This window comes from Bemisia tabaci, chromosome 6 (assembly GCF_918797505.1).
Source record: "Bemisia tabaci chromosome 6, PGI_BMITA_v3".
Taxonomy (NCBI): Eukaryota; Metazoa; Arthropoda; class Insecta; order Hemiptera; family Aleyrodidae; genus Bemisia; species Bemisia tabaci.
The window spans coordinates 29,250,205-29,269,566 of record NC_092798.1 but is presented as its reverse complement, the minus strand read 5'-3'; the positions used below and the strand labels follow the sequence as shown (position 1 = coordinate 29,269,566).

Genomic DNA, 19,362 nt, shown 5'->3' with positions numbered 1-19,362 from the left:
AGGTGTTCTTTGCGAACATCCTGTTTATCGATCCTTTTTTATAGGCTTAAATGACGGATGAATCGATATATCGCAAAGCACGCCACGCCACTGGCCATAAGATGAAATCTACTACGATAAAATTTCAAATTCGTGGGTGAACGCTGCAAGATACATCATAGAGCGTAGCTTAAAAATTCTGAATATGGTATTACTACCTAAAAAATATCTTCCGCAATGACATAAAATCATAAGACTTCATCAGGCGTAACGCACAACGCCTGAAACGCAAAGCGCTGGGGTTGGTTGGACCGTAGGGCGTAAGCCCTAGTAACGTAAAAATTACTGCGAGCACGATTCAATTATTTTTGATCCGATGTTCAGTCGGTAGCCAGACTGCAATTTTGGTACGAATTTTCAAAGATATTGAGATTTTTTCGTCTGTGACTACAGTGATTTATCTCCTTGGTCAGGCTTCTTTTCGTCTGATTTCTGCTGATAGATTAAGTTTTAATGCGACAGAAACGCAGCAGTTTTTAAACGCTCAGTGCATACCTGTACCTCTTTCTGCGCGACTGCATAACGGCAAGACTAGTTGTATCATCTTTAGATGGATGCTAGTCTTCTTTCGACGAACGCGAGTAGAATAGATTAAAAAACTAAGGAGAAGTTGGAAGGTAATTAGTAGTCTTATGGACAGGAGGTGGGTGGTGTCTGGCGGTGGTGGTCGCGACGACGACGCTACTTATCGACTTTCTCCGCTTCCTATTCGAGAACAGCCCGAGGAGGATTTCATTCAGAGACGGAAGCTCACGGCTCCTACCACGATTGGCCATTGGAAATAAATATAATCCGAGTTTAGTATCAAATGTACGTATTTCTGCCAGACGGAATGGAGATGTTGCATGTGTGAGGAATTTGCGATTTGACTATTGATTCCTATGTAAAAGTTCGCGAGAAACACGATGGTGCCACTGGTTTTCTCTGAAATTAACTCCCAAGCTCACAAAAAGCTCTCAGGTTGAGGCCAAACTGGAGGGGATATCCCATGCTATCCTGAGAGTCCACTTCTACATCAAGACGAACTCTCCATACAAAGATAGGAAGCAAATACATTGGCAGGGCTGCCACTTTATTTGGGGGCTCTAAAACTGAAAACACGACATCCCTGCTAATGTATTTGCTCCCTATCTTTGCATGGAGAGTTCGTCTTGATGTAGAGGTGGACTCTCAGGATAGCATGGGATATCCCCTCCATTTTGGCCTCAACTTGAGAGCTTTTTGTGAGCTTGGGAGTTGATTTCAGAGAAAACCAGTGGCACCATCGTGTTTCTCGCGAACTTTTACATAAGAATCAATAGTCAAATCGCAAATTCCTCACACATGCAACATCTCCATTCCGTCTGGCAGAAATACGTACATTTGATACTAAACTCGGATTATATTTATTTCCAATGGCCAATAGGCCTGGGTTACTTGGGTCAAAATCAGCCACACAATACTGCAGAGCACTAAGTTTTTTCCTTTTCTCCCGAAGTGTCAACGATCAAAATCGAGGAGCTCCTGACCTATGAAAATCGGCGACATTCCTGCGCTGATTATAAAAAGATCTGTAACGAAGTGTGGCGGATCCCGCACGAGCGGCGCGCAGCGCACAGTGGATCGAGTTAATCAGAAAGGTCGGCCGTGAAAATTTTGACTACAACTGTCGATTTTTATTTTTACATCGTCACATTTTCAACTTTGAGGGGTGCTTCTTGAAGAAAATTTCAGGAGGAAGCCAATGAAACCACCTTAAGAACCTCAAAGATCTGTATGCACAGAGTTATAAGAGTTTAAAGTTTCCGAATTTCGTCCGACCTCACCTATTGACTCGGTCCACTGTGCGGCGTGGCGGAGCCTCTAAAATTGTAAGGGTTCTTTGACCCCCGCATCTGCAGTGTTCCAACCACAAAGCGCCCCCTTCCCCTCTACCTGCCGTCTGTCCAGTGACATTTATGTTTGATTTACACTCACAATGAATACTGAAAGCTCTCCTCGGTGTTGGTGGGGGGGGGGGGGGGGAGCGGCCCCGAGGCCCCGGCTCCCCGGAGTTATTTCCAAAATAGACGCCCGAGCGCCAAAGGGCCGGCCGCCCCCTCCCCCTCCGCAACTTGCTCTCTCCGCCTGGTTTCAAAGTCAGGAGCGTGATTCACTGCTCGTTTTAATCTTTTTTTCTTTTTATCATATAAATCTGCTCCTGAAACCCGACTTCCCAGTGATAGATCGAGATGGGAAAATAAAAGAGTTAGATGTTATAAATAAACTGGCAGCGCCATTAAGAAAAACAAAAAAGCTCGGATAGGATTGGGTAATTCTGTTCGGTTGACTTGGATGGCGTCTCTTCTCTGGTTGCAAGGGGTGGCGGTGAGGGGAGGGGGGCTGGAGATGACTCGAGGCGAGAAGGAGACGGATTCTAGGACCAGATCGATTGGACGAAAATTCAAAGCGCCGATAATTTCGAACATTCATGAAGATAAGGCCGAGCAAATATTTTGAAAACGGAAAACACCATAAACGTTCACGAGTCATTGTAGGTGCTCATTCATGGCAAGGACAACGTTACAGCTGATGTGCTGTGTGTGGTAAACAGAGGAAAAAAATTAGACTTTAGTGCCGAAAATATAACTTTCAAGACAACGTTAAATACCTACAACTACTCAGTAGTACTTTTCCTTTTATCTTTTTCTGCATTATTTTAATTGCTGGTATTACAGAGCACTTTTTGCGCACGTAATTTTTTAATTTTTACTTCATCCTTACGGAAGTGTTCCTTTAAAAGTGCAACGAGGTACAAAAAGAGGTAATAGTAGAGGTAATAGAGGTAGTACTGAGTTTTTTTACGCGGTGCCGTAGCGTCGGAGGCCACCTACACCTCTGGAAAATGAACAAAAGGATGTTTACAAAGGAGAGCCACAAAAATGAAGGAGAAACCATGGAGTCCTGCAAGCTCAAAGTATAAACTCAATAAAGAAAAAATCATAATTTTTGATTGGTCGAAAAAGGAGTATTTTCAGGAGAGACCTTGCTTTAAGGCAATGAAAAATAAACAAATCGCAGTGCTTTTGATAATTTGTCAGAATTCTTAATAAGAAAGAAAGAAAATGGGGAAAGTTATCTGAAGACGTGAACATAGAACATGGGTACCTACATCAGCTAGCATATCTAAAGTTCATGGAACTTTTAAGTGAAATTCTGAAACACTTAAGTATCCGTGGGTTCCTTTATGGGTATGCTAATACTCATTCGCAAGCCCACCTAAAGCCTACTAATTGTTTTTCGTCCATAATCACGGCAAATGCACACCTTAGCTGCCGTGTTACGGCCAAATGCAATGAGAGCATTCTGGAATGAGCTAAGAACAAATGCTAACCGTGAGAGAAATGCACTTATTGCTTTTTTCCATAACACGGCAGTCAAGTGCAAAGCTTAGTGGTAAGACGTCAGTATACCGATCCAGTGAAATTTTACCAATAATTACATCCATAATTAAAATACAAAAATTATGATTACATAAATGTCAAAACACCACTCTCTTATTAGAGCCAGCTGTATTACCTCCAATGTGGATGTAACTTATTTGAGTTGCCAAAATTTTAATTTGTTTTTTTGTGTCCTGCACTTATTTTTAAAGAGTCAATGACAGCTTTGGACCCATTGGAATTTCAGAAAAGCTAAAAACTTAATTGCCTAGAAGTTAACAGTTAACAGGTACTCTAAGTATCTACTAACATTTAACCAGAGGGTAACTCTTGACCACATATGATAAAACTGACCCCTTAAAGAGAATGAAACGCTTTTAATTATTTGTTGGTTCCTTTATGGGCAAGCTAAAACTCACTTGCAAGCCCACCTAAAGCCTACAAATTGCTTTTCGTCCACAATCACGGCAAATGCACATCTTATATGCAAAGCCAAGAATTAAGACGTCAATACTTACCAAGCCAATAAAAAATTAACCGATCACCATAAGAATACAAGAACAAAAACAAGTCTAAAATGGTGGAAAAAACACTTAAGTCCCCAATCTATCAAAACTGATCGAAATATTGAAGATCAATCAATATGATCAATGTATCTATGTTCGGTATCCTCATTTTGGACAAGATAACATGACATTTTTGGCTAAATATCGACATGCGAGAGAAATGTGTCTATCGTCTATATCCTAACAGGGTTGCAAGTTTAATCCAATTTCAAAATTACCTGAATTTTTAAAGTTAGTAGCAAAGTATTTTTTCTGCAGGGAGAATCGATAAAACGTTCAGTGCTGGGCGTTTCGCATTGATGGTTATTAAAAACACGAAGATTACAACAAAATTCACTCGTTCTTCGGACATCAAGGTGAACTAAAATATATGATACAACTATTTAAACTCCGGAACCGCTCAAATGGTATCCATCGAATTGAAGGCGAACTTGATTTCTCACTCCTATTATAAACTATTCAGACGTTAGCGCGAGAGCGGTGCTAAATTCTGACTTTTGCAACTCATTTTATTGTCAATGTGAAAAAACAAAAATAAATAAATATGATAGGAAAAGCGAGTAAAAATTACTCGACTTTGTAGTACAGTATAATTAAGATCCTGATTCGACGGGGGGGAAGTAGAATAAGCATCAAAACAACCCCCAATAGTGAATGAAACATGGACAGAGAACTGCTCTTTCTAGAATTCCCAGTCGCTTTTTACGATTACAGGAAAACAGAAAAAAACTCGTAGGTCATACGGCTTCTGGCTCCATGCAAATTCTGCGATTTCAAAATTCTCATTAAAAGGAGAATTTTTTCTACTTGAGGGACGCCACGGCGCCCGAGACTCGGTGGGTTTCTCCTATCCTACTTACAAGTTTGACGTGCTAAGGAAAAACGCCGCATGAGCCATAAGGCGTTGCCAAATTGTCTTTGATAAATCACAAATTCCCTGGAAAACTTACGAAAATTTTTCTTCCAATTTTTCAGAGAATTTTGTTTGTATTTTGATTTAAAGCTCCTGAAAATTTCAACGAAAAATATTCTAATTTTCCTCAAATATAAACATTTTATCATAGGAGATTTGGCAACTCTCAAATGCTCATACGGCGTTCTTCCTTAGCACGGCAGAATTAGCATCAGTTACGAGCCTGGCGACGTGATTTAGAAGCTCCATCCGTGATTTCCGGCGAAGCCCCACCACCCTTTCAAATCAACCGGATACACCAGCCATTAGTCTCATTCTCATTGTCAGCTGATCGGGCACGAATATTTGAGTGGACATCGATGTTCGATGCGGCCGCCAATTACCCATTCCGACGAGAAAAGTTACTCGGCAGTAGCATTCACTGGAAAAAAAAAACACATTGGATCTAGAGTCCAGACTCTTAAAAACATCGTCAAGAAAAAATACTCTTGATTCAATCAGATTTAAGCTTAAATCAAAAGGAAATCCGCTCAAATTAAGAGGCTTGGTTCTTGATTTAAGCAAAAATCCGATTGAATCAAGGGTATTTTTTCTCGTCGATGTTTCTAAGAGTCTGGACTCTAGATCCAATGTGTTTTTTTTTTTTTTTTTCCAGTGTTCGTTCAAAATATCGAATGCGACAGGGAAAGTGCAAGCTGTATTAGTGCATTTTCAAATTAGTTTTCTGAGCTTCAGCCTGAAAAAATTCAATTGCATGATCAGAAGGGAAGCTCTTCCATCATGACTGAATTTCTTTAAAAAAAAAAAAAAAAAAAAAAAAAAAAAAAAACTTTGATGGAAAAAAAGTTATTGAAAAGTCATGGGAAACCCAGAAAAAAGTTAGGGAATCTTGCCTCTGGTCTTAAAATGAAAGGAAGCTTTGCTGTGTAACCTCCTTGAACATTGATTTTTCACCCAAAGCATTGCATTTTTACCAATTTCAAGAGACTGCGCATACAACTTTTTGTCCTTGAAAAGGTTTTGTATTTAAAATTATACTCAAAAGGAAAAGAAAAGAGAGGGCAAGAAAAATTCAGAGTCCCTCAAAAGATCTCTATCTTTTTAATGGTTTTAATGGCTCCGTTAATGGTTCCTGTGCAAAAAACGCCACAAAATATTTCAAAATTGAATTCCTTCAATATTATTAAAGTTTGAGGGAAAATGTAAAGCCATGTTTTTAGGCCATTTTCTCGGTTCCTATTCGATGTACTTTATATTGAACTCTAGCGTCCCAACTGCGGATAAATTGCGATTTTTTTCAGTTTTAAGTTAACTCAAAGTTTTGTCAACTCTTTCATTTGATAGTTTCATGTATAACAACTTTCGTGTATAATGAACCCTACTTGTACTGTTACGCACTTATGTACTTTAATAAACATTAATTTTAAAAAAGGGCATACGAAATCTTTGATTCTTTAATTTTGCGGTCCGATTTTACACCTGTGTAGATATCAAGAAACCCGTGAGGATTTCTTTGAAAGTGCGATCATTTTAACAAAACGTTTCATTTTTCTACGTATTAATAAAATACGTTGATTCGCCACGATGTAAATTAAACACCGCAGTCTGAAAGACCTTGAATGTTTCAAGACAGGAATATATGAGTCTCCTAATGATATCAAAACGTTATACATTCAACAGGAAGATGATCCTAACATTGCGATGACAATAAAAAGAAATGAGAATTTCCAGAAAAATATATTAAGAAAGTAACATCCAAAAGAAAAACATCCAACCAGCATTACATGTTGCGGCAAAATCCTTTCGGGTTCAAATATAAATAACAAAAACTTGATCGTTCCAGACGAATGTTATCCTGATCTGGGGTTTGATCGGCTGTGACATAACTTCAATGTCCACGAAATGCAGCTCAACTGGGAATAAGAACGAAGCTCATATGGACGGCGCTAGGAAGAAAAGCGTCACCTCGGTGCCTTCCCAAGCTTCTTGAAAGCTGTAGTATTTCCGCAGGACTTCCATAACTGTCACCACGAAAAGTCCAGTGACGCGGAGTTTGTAGAATCCGAGGAAGTAATTTTTTCAGACACAACGAGATCCGACCGAACCGAACCCGACAAATGACTTGATCGGAGTTGAGGTTACGTCAAGTTCACGACACAGTTTTGTTGCGCACCAAGTTCAGCGACTCGTCGACGGAAATAAACTTCGACGCCCGAAGTTCCGAATGAAATTGGTTTCTTGTTTGAGTTTCCAGCTCGTCTGGAATGGCTGGAGGATGCGGGAGGCTATCGGAAAGTTCTCGTTGGAGTAATTCGGTAACAACAGAAGAAAAAAAACTCGCGGGCTGCTGCAGAATTCGCGCTGAACGGAGGGGCAAAACTAGAAACGCGGCCAATTTTCAACCCACTTACACACGGCTACCAACTTAACTTGCGGAAAAATAATCAAGCTTGCACGGATACCAACCAATGCCAGATGCGCGCGCCAAATAAACACTTGGGCTCTGTTTCAAACCGCTGAAAAGACTCATTATCCGGGGCAGCTGCTTCACAAGCGTTCGATATTAATAGTGTTTGATCATCTTTCTACAATACGCTACAAGCTGAACCACGAGGGGATACGATACACTCGTATGCATAGTTTTCTTGATTGTAAGAGAGCATCTTCTGAGTCTAGAATCTAGCGCAATGTTAGTTACACGTTACGAGGCAAACAAAACGAAAACGCCGTTTATGAAAAACGTAACGCTGAGAATTTAATTTTTTTTTACCACCCTCCCCTCCCCCCTCGCCCTCCCAGCAGGAGGTGGCCGTAACACAGACAATTACCCGTTCATCACATAATTAGCATTTTAAGATGATTTAGGGATGAAATCATTGCCACCTCACGCTGATGTTTCATCTTACATCTTCGAAAAATCGGTGGCGAGTGCCAATTCTGGCGTTACGTAACGCAGCTCTCAGCACCTTTCTTGCCCTGCGATGCACCCGCAACGCAGGCTCACACCCCTTTACCCCTTGATGCGTTACGTATTTCATGCACGACCCTAAAGACGCTGCAACCCGCGAGAAATCAGTTGAAAATACTTGAAATTCCTGCTACTTCCCGAATTTGAGAGCTTACCCTGATGTTCGCTATCCTAGGGATGCAGAAAGTTCCAAAATGCTGACCGTTCACTTCAATCCGGCTTTTTATCCTCACAGCACATTTCGCCCCTCTGGAAGAAGGACGTATCTCAATATCCACTTCAGCCTTACTCTCCGTATAACTAACTGTTCTTTCCGGGGTTCATTGGGAAAGATACGCACCCCAAAGTCAGAGGGGCCTCATTTCTGATCTGCCTCACAGCCAAACGTACGATTTAGTAGCAAAATTCCCGATTTGCCGGTAAAATGAGCGATTTATCTCACTTTTCACTTACTCGCTCCACTTGTTCAAGCATGGAGAGGGAAAAAGGGTCCACTGGAAAAAAAATACACATTGGATCTAGAGTCCATAGACTCTTGAAAACACTGACAAGAAAAAGGAATCTTGATTCCATCAGATGTAAGCTTAAATCAAAAGGAAATCCGCTCAAATTAAGAGGCTTGGTTCTTGATTTAAGCTTAAATCTGATTGAATCAAGAGTATATTTTCTTGTCGATGTTTTTCAGAGTCTGGACTCTAGATCCAATGTGTTCTTTTTTCCAGTGAGGCATTAATCAATTTACGAATTGGCAACACCGGCGATGTGCTGTGGCTGGGGTTGGTGGACGCGCGTGCCAAGACGCGCACCGGGCACGGGATCGGGTTCGGCGGTCTTTGAATCGGGATCGGAACCCGGGATTGGGGCTTCGGGGCTTGCACCCCCCCCCCCCCCACCGGTGGCGCGGTGCCTTAAGCTCCGAGCCCGAAGCTCGCAGCAAGCAATAACGGTTCAACGGTTCACTCGAGGCACGAGCACGGGCCCGCGCGCGTACGCGGCGCGAGGCGACTAAATTTAGAATTTGCGCCCGAGTTCCACCCGAGTCCCATTGCGAAACGGATCGGTTTCCCGTCATCTAACAATCAAACCCATGCAACGCTTGCAACGGTTCCACTTCAAAGGAGCCGTTGACGAGCCATCGCCGATTCCAATGCGCGCGGCGACAATAAGCGCTGATTAGGGCTCCCTAGTGCACGGGCTGAGAAACCGTGGACCTTGTCTCCATGGGACATTCCATGGGATTGATCCCAGAGAAAAATTTCACTTGCGAAGTTGGGAAAAATATTGAGCTGGTCAATGGGTCAGTTGCACTGGTAACAGAATCTAGAGTCCCTTTATACTGAGAGTCAAGACAATTTGAATCCATTTCTGATTGGTTCCCGTATTTTAGGCCTCCACAGTGTCACAAACGGGAATAAAGATTACATTTTCACCAATTGCAAAGATTATAATCTGAAATGGACCAGGGAATTACGGGTTCGGCAAGGAACAAACGGAATGAGAGGAGGAACGGAGAAAGGCATTTGAGAATGGGCCGATCAAAGATTACGAAAAACGTTCAATTTCTGTAATCTTTATTCCCGTTTGTGACATCCATGAGCCGAATTGTCTTGACTCTCAGTATAAAGGGACTCTAACAGAATCGTGTTTTAATGCTGGATTCTTAGAGATTAGCTAAAAATAAAGATCTATTCACACCGCGACTTTCTACGTTCAACATTTATCGAAATATCGCCTTGTGAAAAGTCGGGTTTTTGACGTCATCTACCGCACACTGGAAAAGAAGCACATTGGATCTAGAGTCCAGACTCCTAAAAACATCGACAAAAAAAAGTACTCTTGATTCAATTAGAATCTAGCTTAAATCAAGAACCAAGCCTCTTAATTTAAGCGGATTTCGTTTTGATTCAAGCAAAAATCCGATTGAATCAAGAGTATTTTTTCTTGTCAATGTTTTCAAGAGTCTGGACTCTAGATCCAATGTGTTTTTTTTCCAGTACAGTAGTGACACCCTTGGATTCTTCCACCTTGCTTTCCTCGGTCAATGTGACACACATTTGCACTGGTTACTCAACGTGAAACTTGTATGAAAGCAAGGTGGAGGAAACCAAGGGCGTCACTACCGCGGAGGATGACGTCAAAACCCCGACTTTTCAAAGCGCGATACCTCGGTTGATACTGAACGTAAAGAGATGCTGTTTGGACAGATCTTATTACTTTTAGCTGAACTACAAGAATCGAGCATCAGAACACGACTCTATGAACAGCGCAACTTACCCATTGCAGGAATGAAACTTCTGGGATTTTACCCGTTAGCCAAAGCAACAAAATTTCTTCTTCTCCTCTCCGAGTCTCTCTTATGAATCCACGAAGACTCAGCTTGGCACAGAGGTTAGTATTGACTAACTGACTAACTCAAAATTTTTCCCAACTGCTTTGCAGATGAATTTAGCGCATGACGCCTTAGGAAGTCAAAACACTTATAGAGGTGCGCAGCCCCCTGGCGATTTGCACCTGTATCATGATGTATGACCCAGTCTACAAATGCACGGTGCCTCTCTTTCTTCCGACCGTGTTTAGAAGCCTGACTACAGCCCTAGATTTAATTGTGTGACAGCTTACAATGAAGACTTTCGATTTCACGCATTGAAAAGTCGGAGGAAACGCATTCCATTCGTACAGAGGAAAACCACTTAATCTTTGTGATGATGTGTATAGAAAAGTAAGCGTCTCACGATGGGCATTCATTTTGCGAGTAAGTAAGAGTCATTCAGGGGCTTCAACTAACCATTGCCGTTAATCGCAAATTCGAGCCCACGTTTAAAATCTTTTGAGGTCAGATGATGTCATCCAATTACGAAGAACCATTATAGAGTAAATTGGAAGATCTTGCGGTTAAGACCTGAAGTAAAACATGGAATACACTAAAAAAGCTTGATGTCTCTTCCCTTACGTCGATCAGTGCGGTAGCGTTACGGCTAATATTGATATTAGACTGATTTTGATTTGATATCATTAATAGGAAGATTTGGACCGCGTTGAGAAGAAAGGAACCAAGCCACATCAGCTGTTGCCAAATATGAATGGGCAATTTAATTTTTTCCATGAAAACGGTTGTGCGGATTTTTGTGCAACTTTCAATGAATTTTTGACACAGTGCGAAGCAAATTCCTTTAAATTTCTGTGGGAGTCTGCATAAACGTTCTCTTGTACAAAATTAAATTGCCCAGTTAAATTTGACAATAACTGATGTGGCTTGGTTCCTTTCTGCTAAACTCGGTCCATTTAAGATTGATTTACGGGAATACCATCTAATCAGTATCAGTATTGACTGATTATGAGAAAAATCCGATGCGTAATTACTTAACGGGACAACCAGATTGATATTTCTTAACTTACATCGTGATATCACAATGTTCGACTCAAAAAGAAGATAATTTGAATTAATACGCCGAGAGACTTATTCATAATTCACACGACAGTTGGAGCAAATTAGTACTTGAAACACTTGCCATAACTGTTTTCCTTTTTCTTAATATTCCTAACTTAATTCTTCCAGGCCTATCCACGCCGTAAAAAAAAGAAAAGAAAACTCTTTCGTTTTTCTCCGGCAATTATCAATCAACCGGGTCATTCTACTTCTCTCGAAGTACAGGCAGTTTATTAAAGCGTGCAGAGATCCGAGAGATCCACGTAACAAAGCAGCGCCAAAATAAGTGCTGCGTCGAGAAATTTAACCGTGGGCGGAGATCACTTTCACTGTTCTTGGTTTGGGAAAACTCTCTAATTGGATGAGGCCGTTAGTGTTGCTGTAGCCGATTTCTAGGATTTCCTCGTATTCCACAGATTAGAAGGATCAGCTCACTATCACTCGTCTTTATTTAGATGAAAATTAGCTTTATCAGCCTCCAGAGGATCTCCGATAATATACTTAAACTGACAAAAATTGCCTTTAAAAGTTAAAATTTTTGGTACACACCAGGGAATGTCTTCCTTCGCTTCTGGATAGCACCCTTAAATCAATGAAGAAACGTGCGGAGGAATATTGCGTTATGAATATAAACCGATACATTTAGGCATGCAGTGAGCAAATTATTGCTTTTCTTCGACTCTCTCGGACGTTTTTTTCAACGATGAGCCCAGAGACATCTAAACTTCAATATTAATATAAATTTTTTGGCATGACGATAAACCCGTTACTTACAGCCGTAAAGTAATGGATCAATGTGGAAAAATTGCTTCCAAATTGATTCTTCTACAGGGTGTTCCAAAAGTCCAGCCTCCCCCCCCCCCCCTCTAACTTTGGAACGGTTCGAGATAGAAAAACGAAACTTTGGGAATGTTCCTATCTCAAAGGGGACCATCTTATTGGGGGGGGGGGGTTAAAATTTTGGTCCTGTCGGAGGAGCAAGGACCTTGAGCGTGTCCAAAATACCTTTGTGACCAAATTTTCGTTATTGTGCGCTGTAAGTAAGTATTTGCTATTTCACGAAATTCTGCGGAAAGTTCTAAAAAAAACTTGGGAGCCTAGAACCATTGGCACCATACAGAAGTGTAAAGTAGAACTTCGGAAATGAGGGTGACTTCGTCATTTTTCGACCAACTTCGTGCCTTTGAAGTTTGGACGAAATTGAGCTGGCAAACTTTAGACGCTAACACAGGGAGAAAGTTATGTTGGCATTGCGTGACAACATTGTAGCGAACTTTTCTCATGAGCTTTCATTGGATATGCAAGAAAGGCAGGAATCTAACCTCTAGCATAGCTTATAGCAAAACTTTTAAGATAGCATTCTTTAAAAGTTGCTAATTTTTCCGGAGAGCCAAAAACCGAGTTTTCAGTTTTCCGAGAAAAAGTCCTTGGTAGACCACGATTATTTCTATCTATGATATCAATTTCTAATTTTACTCAGAGTTCTAGTGGCTAGGCGTTAACAGAACGAAAGAAAGAAAGGAAGGAAGGAAGAGAGAAAAAAAAGAAAAAGAGAAAAAAAGAAAGACAGAAAAAGAGGTGAGGGAGAAGAAGAAAAAAGAAGGAGAAAAACAGACTCTCTTCCATTAGTGTCGGTTTATGCCGACAAATTAGCCTTTTTCCCACACCTTGAGTCAGACGATTAAGACGTTCAAAGTAATTTTAACATCTGGCAATCTTGCCCTCTTTGACCTCTTAATACAACGACATTGTACACATTTTCGATGAAATAAGAGACTCCCATTATTTTAGCACTGTCACAATAATTAAGAGCGTTGCGGTCCGAGCCACGTAATTCACCGCTAAACTGCGCAATAAAATCCTTTGTTAAAATACGCCTTTTGGCGCAGTGACTAGACGAGGAGCTCCATAAAACTGGCAACACAGCCGCGAAACTTATGATACGGCGTTTCCTCTTGTGAGTCAGACGGTATTCCTTTCGGTTCCGACTAGGGCCAGCTTCGGCCTCTAAATTGTGAATACATCTTCCAATGAAATCCGCACTCCGGTTCCCCTGGTTCCCTCCAGCATGGCTATTTATGGAACATTGATAATCTCAAATTCTGCCTTCAGTCTTCAGTCAGTGTCTTGTCCTGCAACAGCCGGGCACTGCGCAATGGCAACGTTCTTCACTCCTTTGTCTCGCCGATGCGCCAGTTCCGGCGGTGTTGCCAAAAAGTTACAACATTTGCGTCCTCTGACTAATAACTGTCTCTTTTTTCTCTCCATTGGCGGACCTTGCAAATTTACAACATTCTCTTCTCTCCATTTAAACCTATGGAAATGTATCGATCCTTGGAGGGGCCAGGTGCTCCGACAAGAATCGAATATTTAGCATAGGTTTGAATGGAGGAAATCCGGTGTTGCCAAATTGCTGGATCCGCCTTTGATGGAAACTTCCACGTCTAATGGATGCAATGATCGGTTATTGAAACTGCTTTAGAATTGAATTGAAAAAAATATCATTTCATTGACTAATCAATCAATTCGCGGGTGTTTAATCAGGGAGTGACGAACAATTAGGTACATTATAAGATGGCGTAGTTTTCTGGTTTCTCACGGGGGAACTGCTGCACTTACTGTTGGTTTTAAAAAAAATTGCCCTCGCCGGAGCCTTTTTTGCTCCTGATCTGCCGTGCCAGGAAAAACGCCGTATGAGTCTTAGGATGTTGCCAAATTTCCATAGAGAAATCGCGAATTAACGGGAAAATGAGCACACATTTTTCTTCTTTTTTGTTCGTAGTTTGATCTACTGTATCTGGAAATTTCAAGGCAAAACATGACTTCTCAAAAATTAATGTTTTCTTAGAGGCAAGTTGGCAACATTCGAATGTTCATACGGCGTTCGTCCTTAGCACAAGTAGTATGATGGATGAGCAGGGAGCAAATTTTTCGGTGGGCATTAGCAACTTTTATCTACGTAAAAGACATTAATAGGCAATGTATCTTAAAAGCACCCAGTTGAAAAAATACACATTCTTGGTAATAGCCCCCTGCAAAAAAAGCCGTGCAAACGAAATTTTTGAGTCCCCGAAATGTGTGCACAACACACAAATTCAAGGTGGGTCCTAAAGCCCGCTTTGATTCTTCGAAAGAAGCAGCGTAAAGTCCGCGGTTACAGAGTGTACATGCACATTTAAGGCGTCTTTAAACGTAAGGCTGGGATTAGAATCATGTTCTCAATTAAGGACCTTAACCTTCCATTGTTTCTGATGCGCCACCACACCCTAAAGCTTCCTGGCTTCTCTGGAGAAGAATAATGAAAAAGCGGACGCTATGACCGTGGGCGACTTATGAGAAGATCCAAAAGGCCAGGAGCCATTCGGAGCGAAATTATACTCATATCAGCCCTTGACCCTGTCAAAATTACCATACAGTTATTTACCCTGTGATCACTTGGATTACATTTTGCAATAAGGAATCACTATCTCTAGCTCATCCAGCACATATATGCAAAGGAAAACCAATGGCCGCATGTTGTTTCTAAAATGGACCAGAAATAGTGGTTCCTCATTGCAAAATGTAATCCACTGCATAGGGGGCAGGAGGAGGGAAGAGATGCCGGATGAAATTTATCAGCTGAGAACCTATTCATCAGCAATCACATAGACATGTATGATGAAAATGTAGAGCAAGCATTTAAAATATAATAAATTTCATGGATTGTCAGAAGATTGAGTGCATTTAGGAATCACTTAACTGCTCTCGGCGCATGTACTTTCTACTGAAAACGGTCTAAATAGTCATGGCTGTGGCTCTATTAAAATTAACGCAGCTTTATTAACCTACTTAAAATGCAGAAAATTGGACAATGAGGAAAATAATATAGATTCAACAGGTTAATTTACCTAGGTGCAAATTTAACTATAATTAAATCATTATTTCAATGTCAACCATATTACTGATGAGATTTGGCACCATGATTACGGCTAAATGTTAGATCCCTTTCTTGCAAAGATTTTCAGGGTTCTCATGAAATGGTGGGAAGGGAGGTGGGAGGCTTGAACCTTTCTTGACGGTCTATGAGGCTAATTTGACGATGATCCTTCTTATCCAAGGCAATGAGCAGAAATCTTGCAGGATGCAAAAATGATGCCTGCAGAGAATTAGGGATGTTGTTCCTTCATACTAGCAGTATTCTTGGCTAAAACTACCCCTTGCAAGTCAAAGGAGCCTTTCCTATCCTTGCATTTTCTTTACTAGGTATCTATGAATTTGTTTTCCGTTCCATGCTGATGAGAGAGCTCATAAGGAGTCAATACGTTTCAGGAAGTTTAAATAAGTAATGATGTCACTATGGATTTCTGGGAGGCATAGGTAGTGCTTGATGCCAATAATAAAAACTAACCGAGTTTTGGCATGATTTGTTTTCTAGAGTCAACGCCAAAACAGTTTACGCACTTACAGATTACGACATTAGATCGGTCATCTTGTGTCATGCATTTATTTAACATGTAACAGTGACATCAGACAGTTTTCTGTCGCAATCTGGCAGTGCATAAACTCATGTGGTATGAACTCTAACATCCCACCTAACTTTGCAAGAAATATTTAATTTAACTAGGAGGAAAACTGTGAGATGATGACAACCACGAATGACAGATTCCAGAACAAATTTTAAAATGAAACCATCAAATAGTTTAATCATAAGTATTACAATATGAGGTACTACCACTACGAGTATTAGTCAGAAACAGTACCTCACAGAACTGGGGGAGAACAGGCAATGCCTACTAAACTGAACGGGAAGTTTGATAAGGACCCGTTTGAGGTTAAGAACGCAAACAAGCCATTTCCTAAACCATAGCGCCCTTAACTAAGCCCTATCTAAGAAACAGAAATAGTTACAACAGCACTTCCCAATCAGCGCAAACCAAGCATAAAGACACAGAGAGCCTGAAGTTGTCTCCAGATCATTGCGTTAGTTTGTAAAGATGAGTAGCAACATGGTCACCACCCTCTTCTAGTAAGGGTGGATTATTCATAAACTTTCATCACTAACGAAAGGGGAAAATTAAATACGCAATGATAATAATGAAAAGCTGTGGAGAAATGTGCCAACTTTAACAAGTTGAATCAACTCTATTATTTCAAATGTCGATCCACAGGAGCATCCAATTCTAATTCGAGTAACTTACAGAGACATTAACAGGACAAAGTCCAGCAACTGAAAGATACGCTCGAAAACCGAACAAAGAAATAACGAAGTGGGTACTCTGTTATCTCACTGAGTCACTGGACGTTAGGAATCAAATCAAACTGATTAGAAGATCAGCCTCAACTTCCAACAAAGAACCGAAATGATATAACGCTGCATTGAAAGCATTACTTCAAATTGGAAAATGAGAATGTTTAAACAATAAATGCGACGGTCGCGGGCACTCTGCTACGAATTAAAGAACTGTTGAAAAACGATCCAAGCATTTGATCAACGGTGAAAAATGTAAGAGATCAGAAAAATATTACTCACATTACTAGTCGAGATAATAAACTTGAGATCATTTTCTTTGATGTGATGTCCAGTAACGGTTTGATGGATGTTAACAGGCACTCACAATCTAACAAAGATCACAAAATTTAAACCGCATCTCAAAGAGAAATAAAGCGCGTTTCAACGAGAGAGCACAATGCAAGGTAAATTCTGAACTAACTGAAAACTCGTTGGCTCTCCAGCCATGATGAAGTCGGCAATGTTATGATCACGTGATCGGGGCTCAGTGGGGACTACTTTTCTGATGTGGCCGTGCGCGGAGTAGTAAAGAGTTCTCAACCTGCGAGAAGTTCCGTCAGCAACTCAGTCAAGTAACCGAAGCTCGCCTGTGCGATGCGTGAGTGCTGTTCGTCTCGCCGAGTTCCTAATGTGTCGTGCTGTGCAAATTGTAAATAAAAATTCGAAATGGTTTTATGAAGTGTCAGTGTGTGTGTAGTTGTTTTCATGCTCTACTCAGTGTAAAATGTCTCATCGTTTTCGGAAAAATATCGTGGGAAAGCGGTTCTTTGCTGTGTCTGCCTCCGAAAAGTTACGGAAAAATAATGTGAAGGGTTGGCCCTGGATTAGTGGATACATTCGAGCAGCTTCCCTGAAGGATAGCGAGGATGAAAAAATTCAGGTATGTACATCGCTGAAATCCCGTGAAATCTTGATTTCGTGCAGGTGTTTCGCTATCACTTCCATCTGGCATTCACTCCCAGTTCTCCAGCGAAGTAACGACTGCTTCGCTCTCTCTTTTGAAACAGGATCTAACTTGTCGTAGCTCGACGTAACATATTTCCAGTCTTCAGTTTGTAGTCTCCTGTTTCCCTCAGAAGGGATTCCAAATGACTTTCGTTCACGTCAATATATTACATACATGAATGTTGCAAATCCTGAGTGCATTGCACCCTTCTGAGCACAGTTTTGAAGGAGTGTCTGGACTCCCCTCCCCCTTTCTGTCTGCACCTGTTCTCCCTGGAGTTTTCCTATTTTGAGCTTTTATCTTGTCCACCTGCACGAAAACTGGTCTCCTTTACTGACATTTTCTCGATGAAATAAGAAAGTTGCACATGTTACACGTACCTAACTTCCACTATGAGCGTGAAATTTTTGCATCTGAGGCTAATTTGAAGGTCGAAAAGCGAGTGGAATGGTATCATCCAATTTAGGCTGATAATGAGGTTTTGAAAGTTATTGAAATTAAGTAGGTAATTCGTACTCTCGGAATGTCACACTAAGTAGTGCCACCGTCTTGTCTAGTTTCACATGGAGTTCTATACCCCCATGGAATTGAGTGATACCTAAATGATAATGAACTCACATGTTACGAAACCCGATTTCGCTGCTCTTATTCGAAGTTCGTGCCTGTTCTCAAACTATGAGAGATCGTTTGAGGTGAAAACTTATTTTTATTTTAGGTATCCCCTTTGTTCTACTTTAAGCACCCTACCCTCCTAATCATTTGTCACCTTGATGTCGAGGAATTCTTTTCACTAGCTTGACGTAAAACTGCAGCTTTCCTTCAGCAGGATTCCAAATTTTAGTGCGATGACAGCTTCGGAACAGGCAAGCTTTCGATGTAGGTTTGGGTTATATCAGATGGAACACGTATTAATAGTCGATTTTCTTCTTCCTCTTCTTTTCTTATTTTTGCGGAGGGAGGGGGAGAGAAAAACTGTGGGATTCGAGTCTCGAGGAGAAGCATGCCCAAACCCCTTTTCCCAAAAACCGCCAAGAACTAGCCACGTTCCCTCGATCTTCGGAGCAACCCTCGAAAATCGGGAAATAATCTGAGAACATTTGGATTTGCAAAGATGCAGTTTTGAATCATTGCTCAACACCATCCAAATGCAATACCAAATTCAGAGCAGGTGCTCTCCTTAGATCCGAGTGAAAATTCTGATAACGTGCGGGCCCTCACAAGTTCATGAAGCTCATTATGTTTGCATAAAGTCATTTGTATGGGCTTCCATGAAGAAAAAGGGAAGGAATTCTCTTTACTTTCACTGAGAGCCTCCCCCTCACACATCCATCCCACACGCGAAATTTGTAGCATTGCTGAGGTCAGTGCACCCAGGAATGCTAAATGTTCTGAAAATCCTTTTCACTCAGTGACTCGTTCTATTTTATACCTAAGAAAGGAAATTATCAAAATGATGCAAGGCTATGGTAATCATTAATATAAGGAAAACGTTTTCGAAATCTCCCCCTTCCCTTCCCCTCCCTTCGTTTGCCAAATTAATGTCAATAAAATCCAAAATGCCCTAAATCGCCACTCAAACACACAAGTACTTTCGAATCCAGTCTTTGTGAAGAGCTTGCATTTTTTAAAGGGCGTCGAATTTTTAAGGAGAAATGGATTGCATGCAAATGCTGATTTCGTCGCTGAATACGTTATTAAACTCTAGGTCTCGTCTCGGCAGAGCAGTCGTATTCTGTGACCGGACTGTGGACAGTTCACATTGTTTTGTTTTTCTCATACTCGAGCGTTAGGCAATAGCGTCACTGCATCCACGAGTCGACGATGTCATGCCAT

The 19,362-nt window shown here is 41.0% G+C and overlaps 2 protein-coding genes, 1 long non-coding RNA gene and 2 other non-coding genes across 6 annotated transcripts in view; 1 reads left to right on the top strand and 4 right to left on the bottom strand.

The window, feature by feature from the left end:
• The window catches only part of ReepA (Receptor expression enhancing protein A), a 46,729-nt gene extending 29,687 nt beyond the window's left edge, over positions 1–17,042 (bottom strand). Inside the window, exon 1 of one of the 2 annotated variants that reach the window (XM_072301457.1) lies at positions 16,824–17,042. In XM_072301457.1, the coding sequence (XP_072157558.1) occupies positions 16,824–16,855 (32 nt within the window). In that variant the 5' untranslated portion in view covers positions 16,856–17,042. The remainder of the gene's footprint in view (positions 1–16,823) is intronic. The other variant, XM_019047555.2, reaches the window with a different exon arrangement.
• LOC140224952 (small nucleolar RNA snoR103) lies at positions 3,225–3,331 on the bottom strand. The gene has a single exon (XR_011900173.1). It is a non-coding gene; the product is annotated as a small nucleolar RNA snoR103 (small nucleolar RNA).
• LOC140224951 (small nucleolar RNA snoR103) lies at positions 3,820–3,926 on the bottom strand. The gene has a single exon (XR_011900172.1). It is a non-coding gene; the product is annotated as a small nucleolar RNA snoR103 (small nucleolar RNA).
• LOC140224820 (uncharacterized) lies at positions 6,638–9,125 on the bottom strand. The gene is made up of 2 exons (XR_011900046.1): positions 8,630–9,125; positions 6,638–8,381 (listed from the first exon to the last, which is right to left on the bottom strand). It is a non-coding gene; the product is annotated as an uncharacterized lncRNA (long non-coding RNA).
• A 102-nt stretch (positions 17,043–17,144) lies between the features above and the next one.
• The window catches only part of Kdm3 (Lysine demethylase 3), a 486,443-nt gene continuing 484,225 nt past the window's right edge, over positions 17,145–19,362 (top strand). Inside the window, exon 1 of the mRNA XM_019047548.2 lies at positions 17,145–17,463. Coding sequence (XP_018903093.2) covers positions 17,308–17,463 — 156 coding nt within the window. The 5' untranslated portion in view covers positions 17,145–17,307. The remainder of the gene's footprint in view (positions 17,464–19,362) is intronic.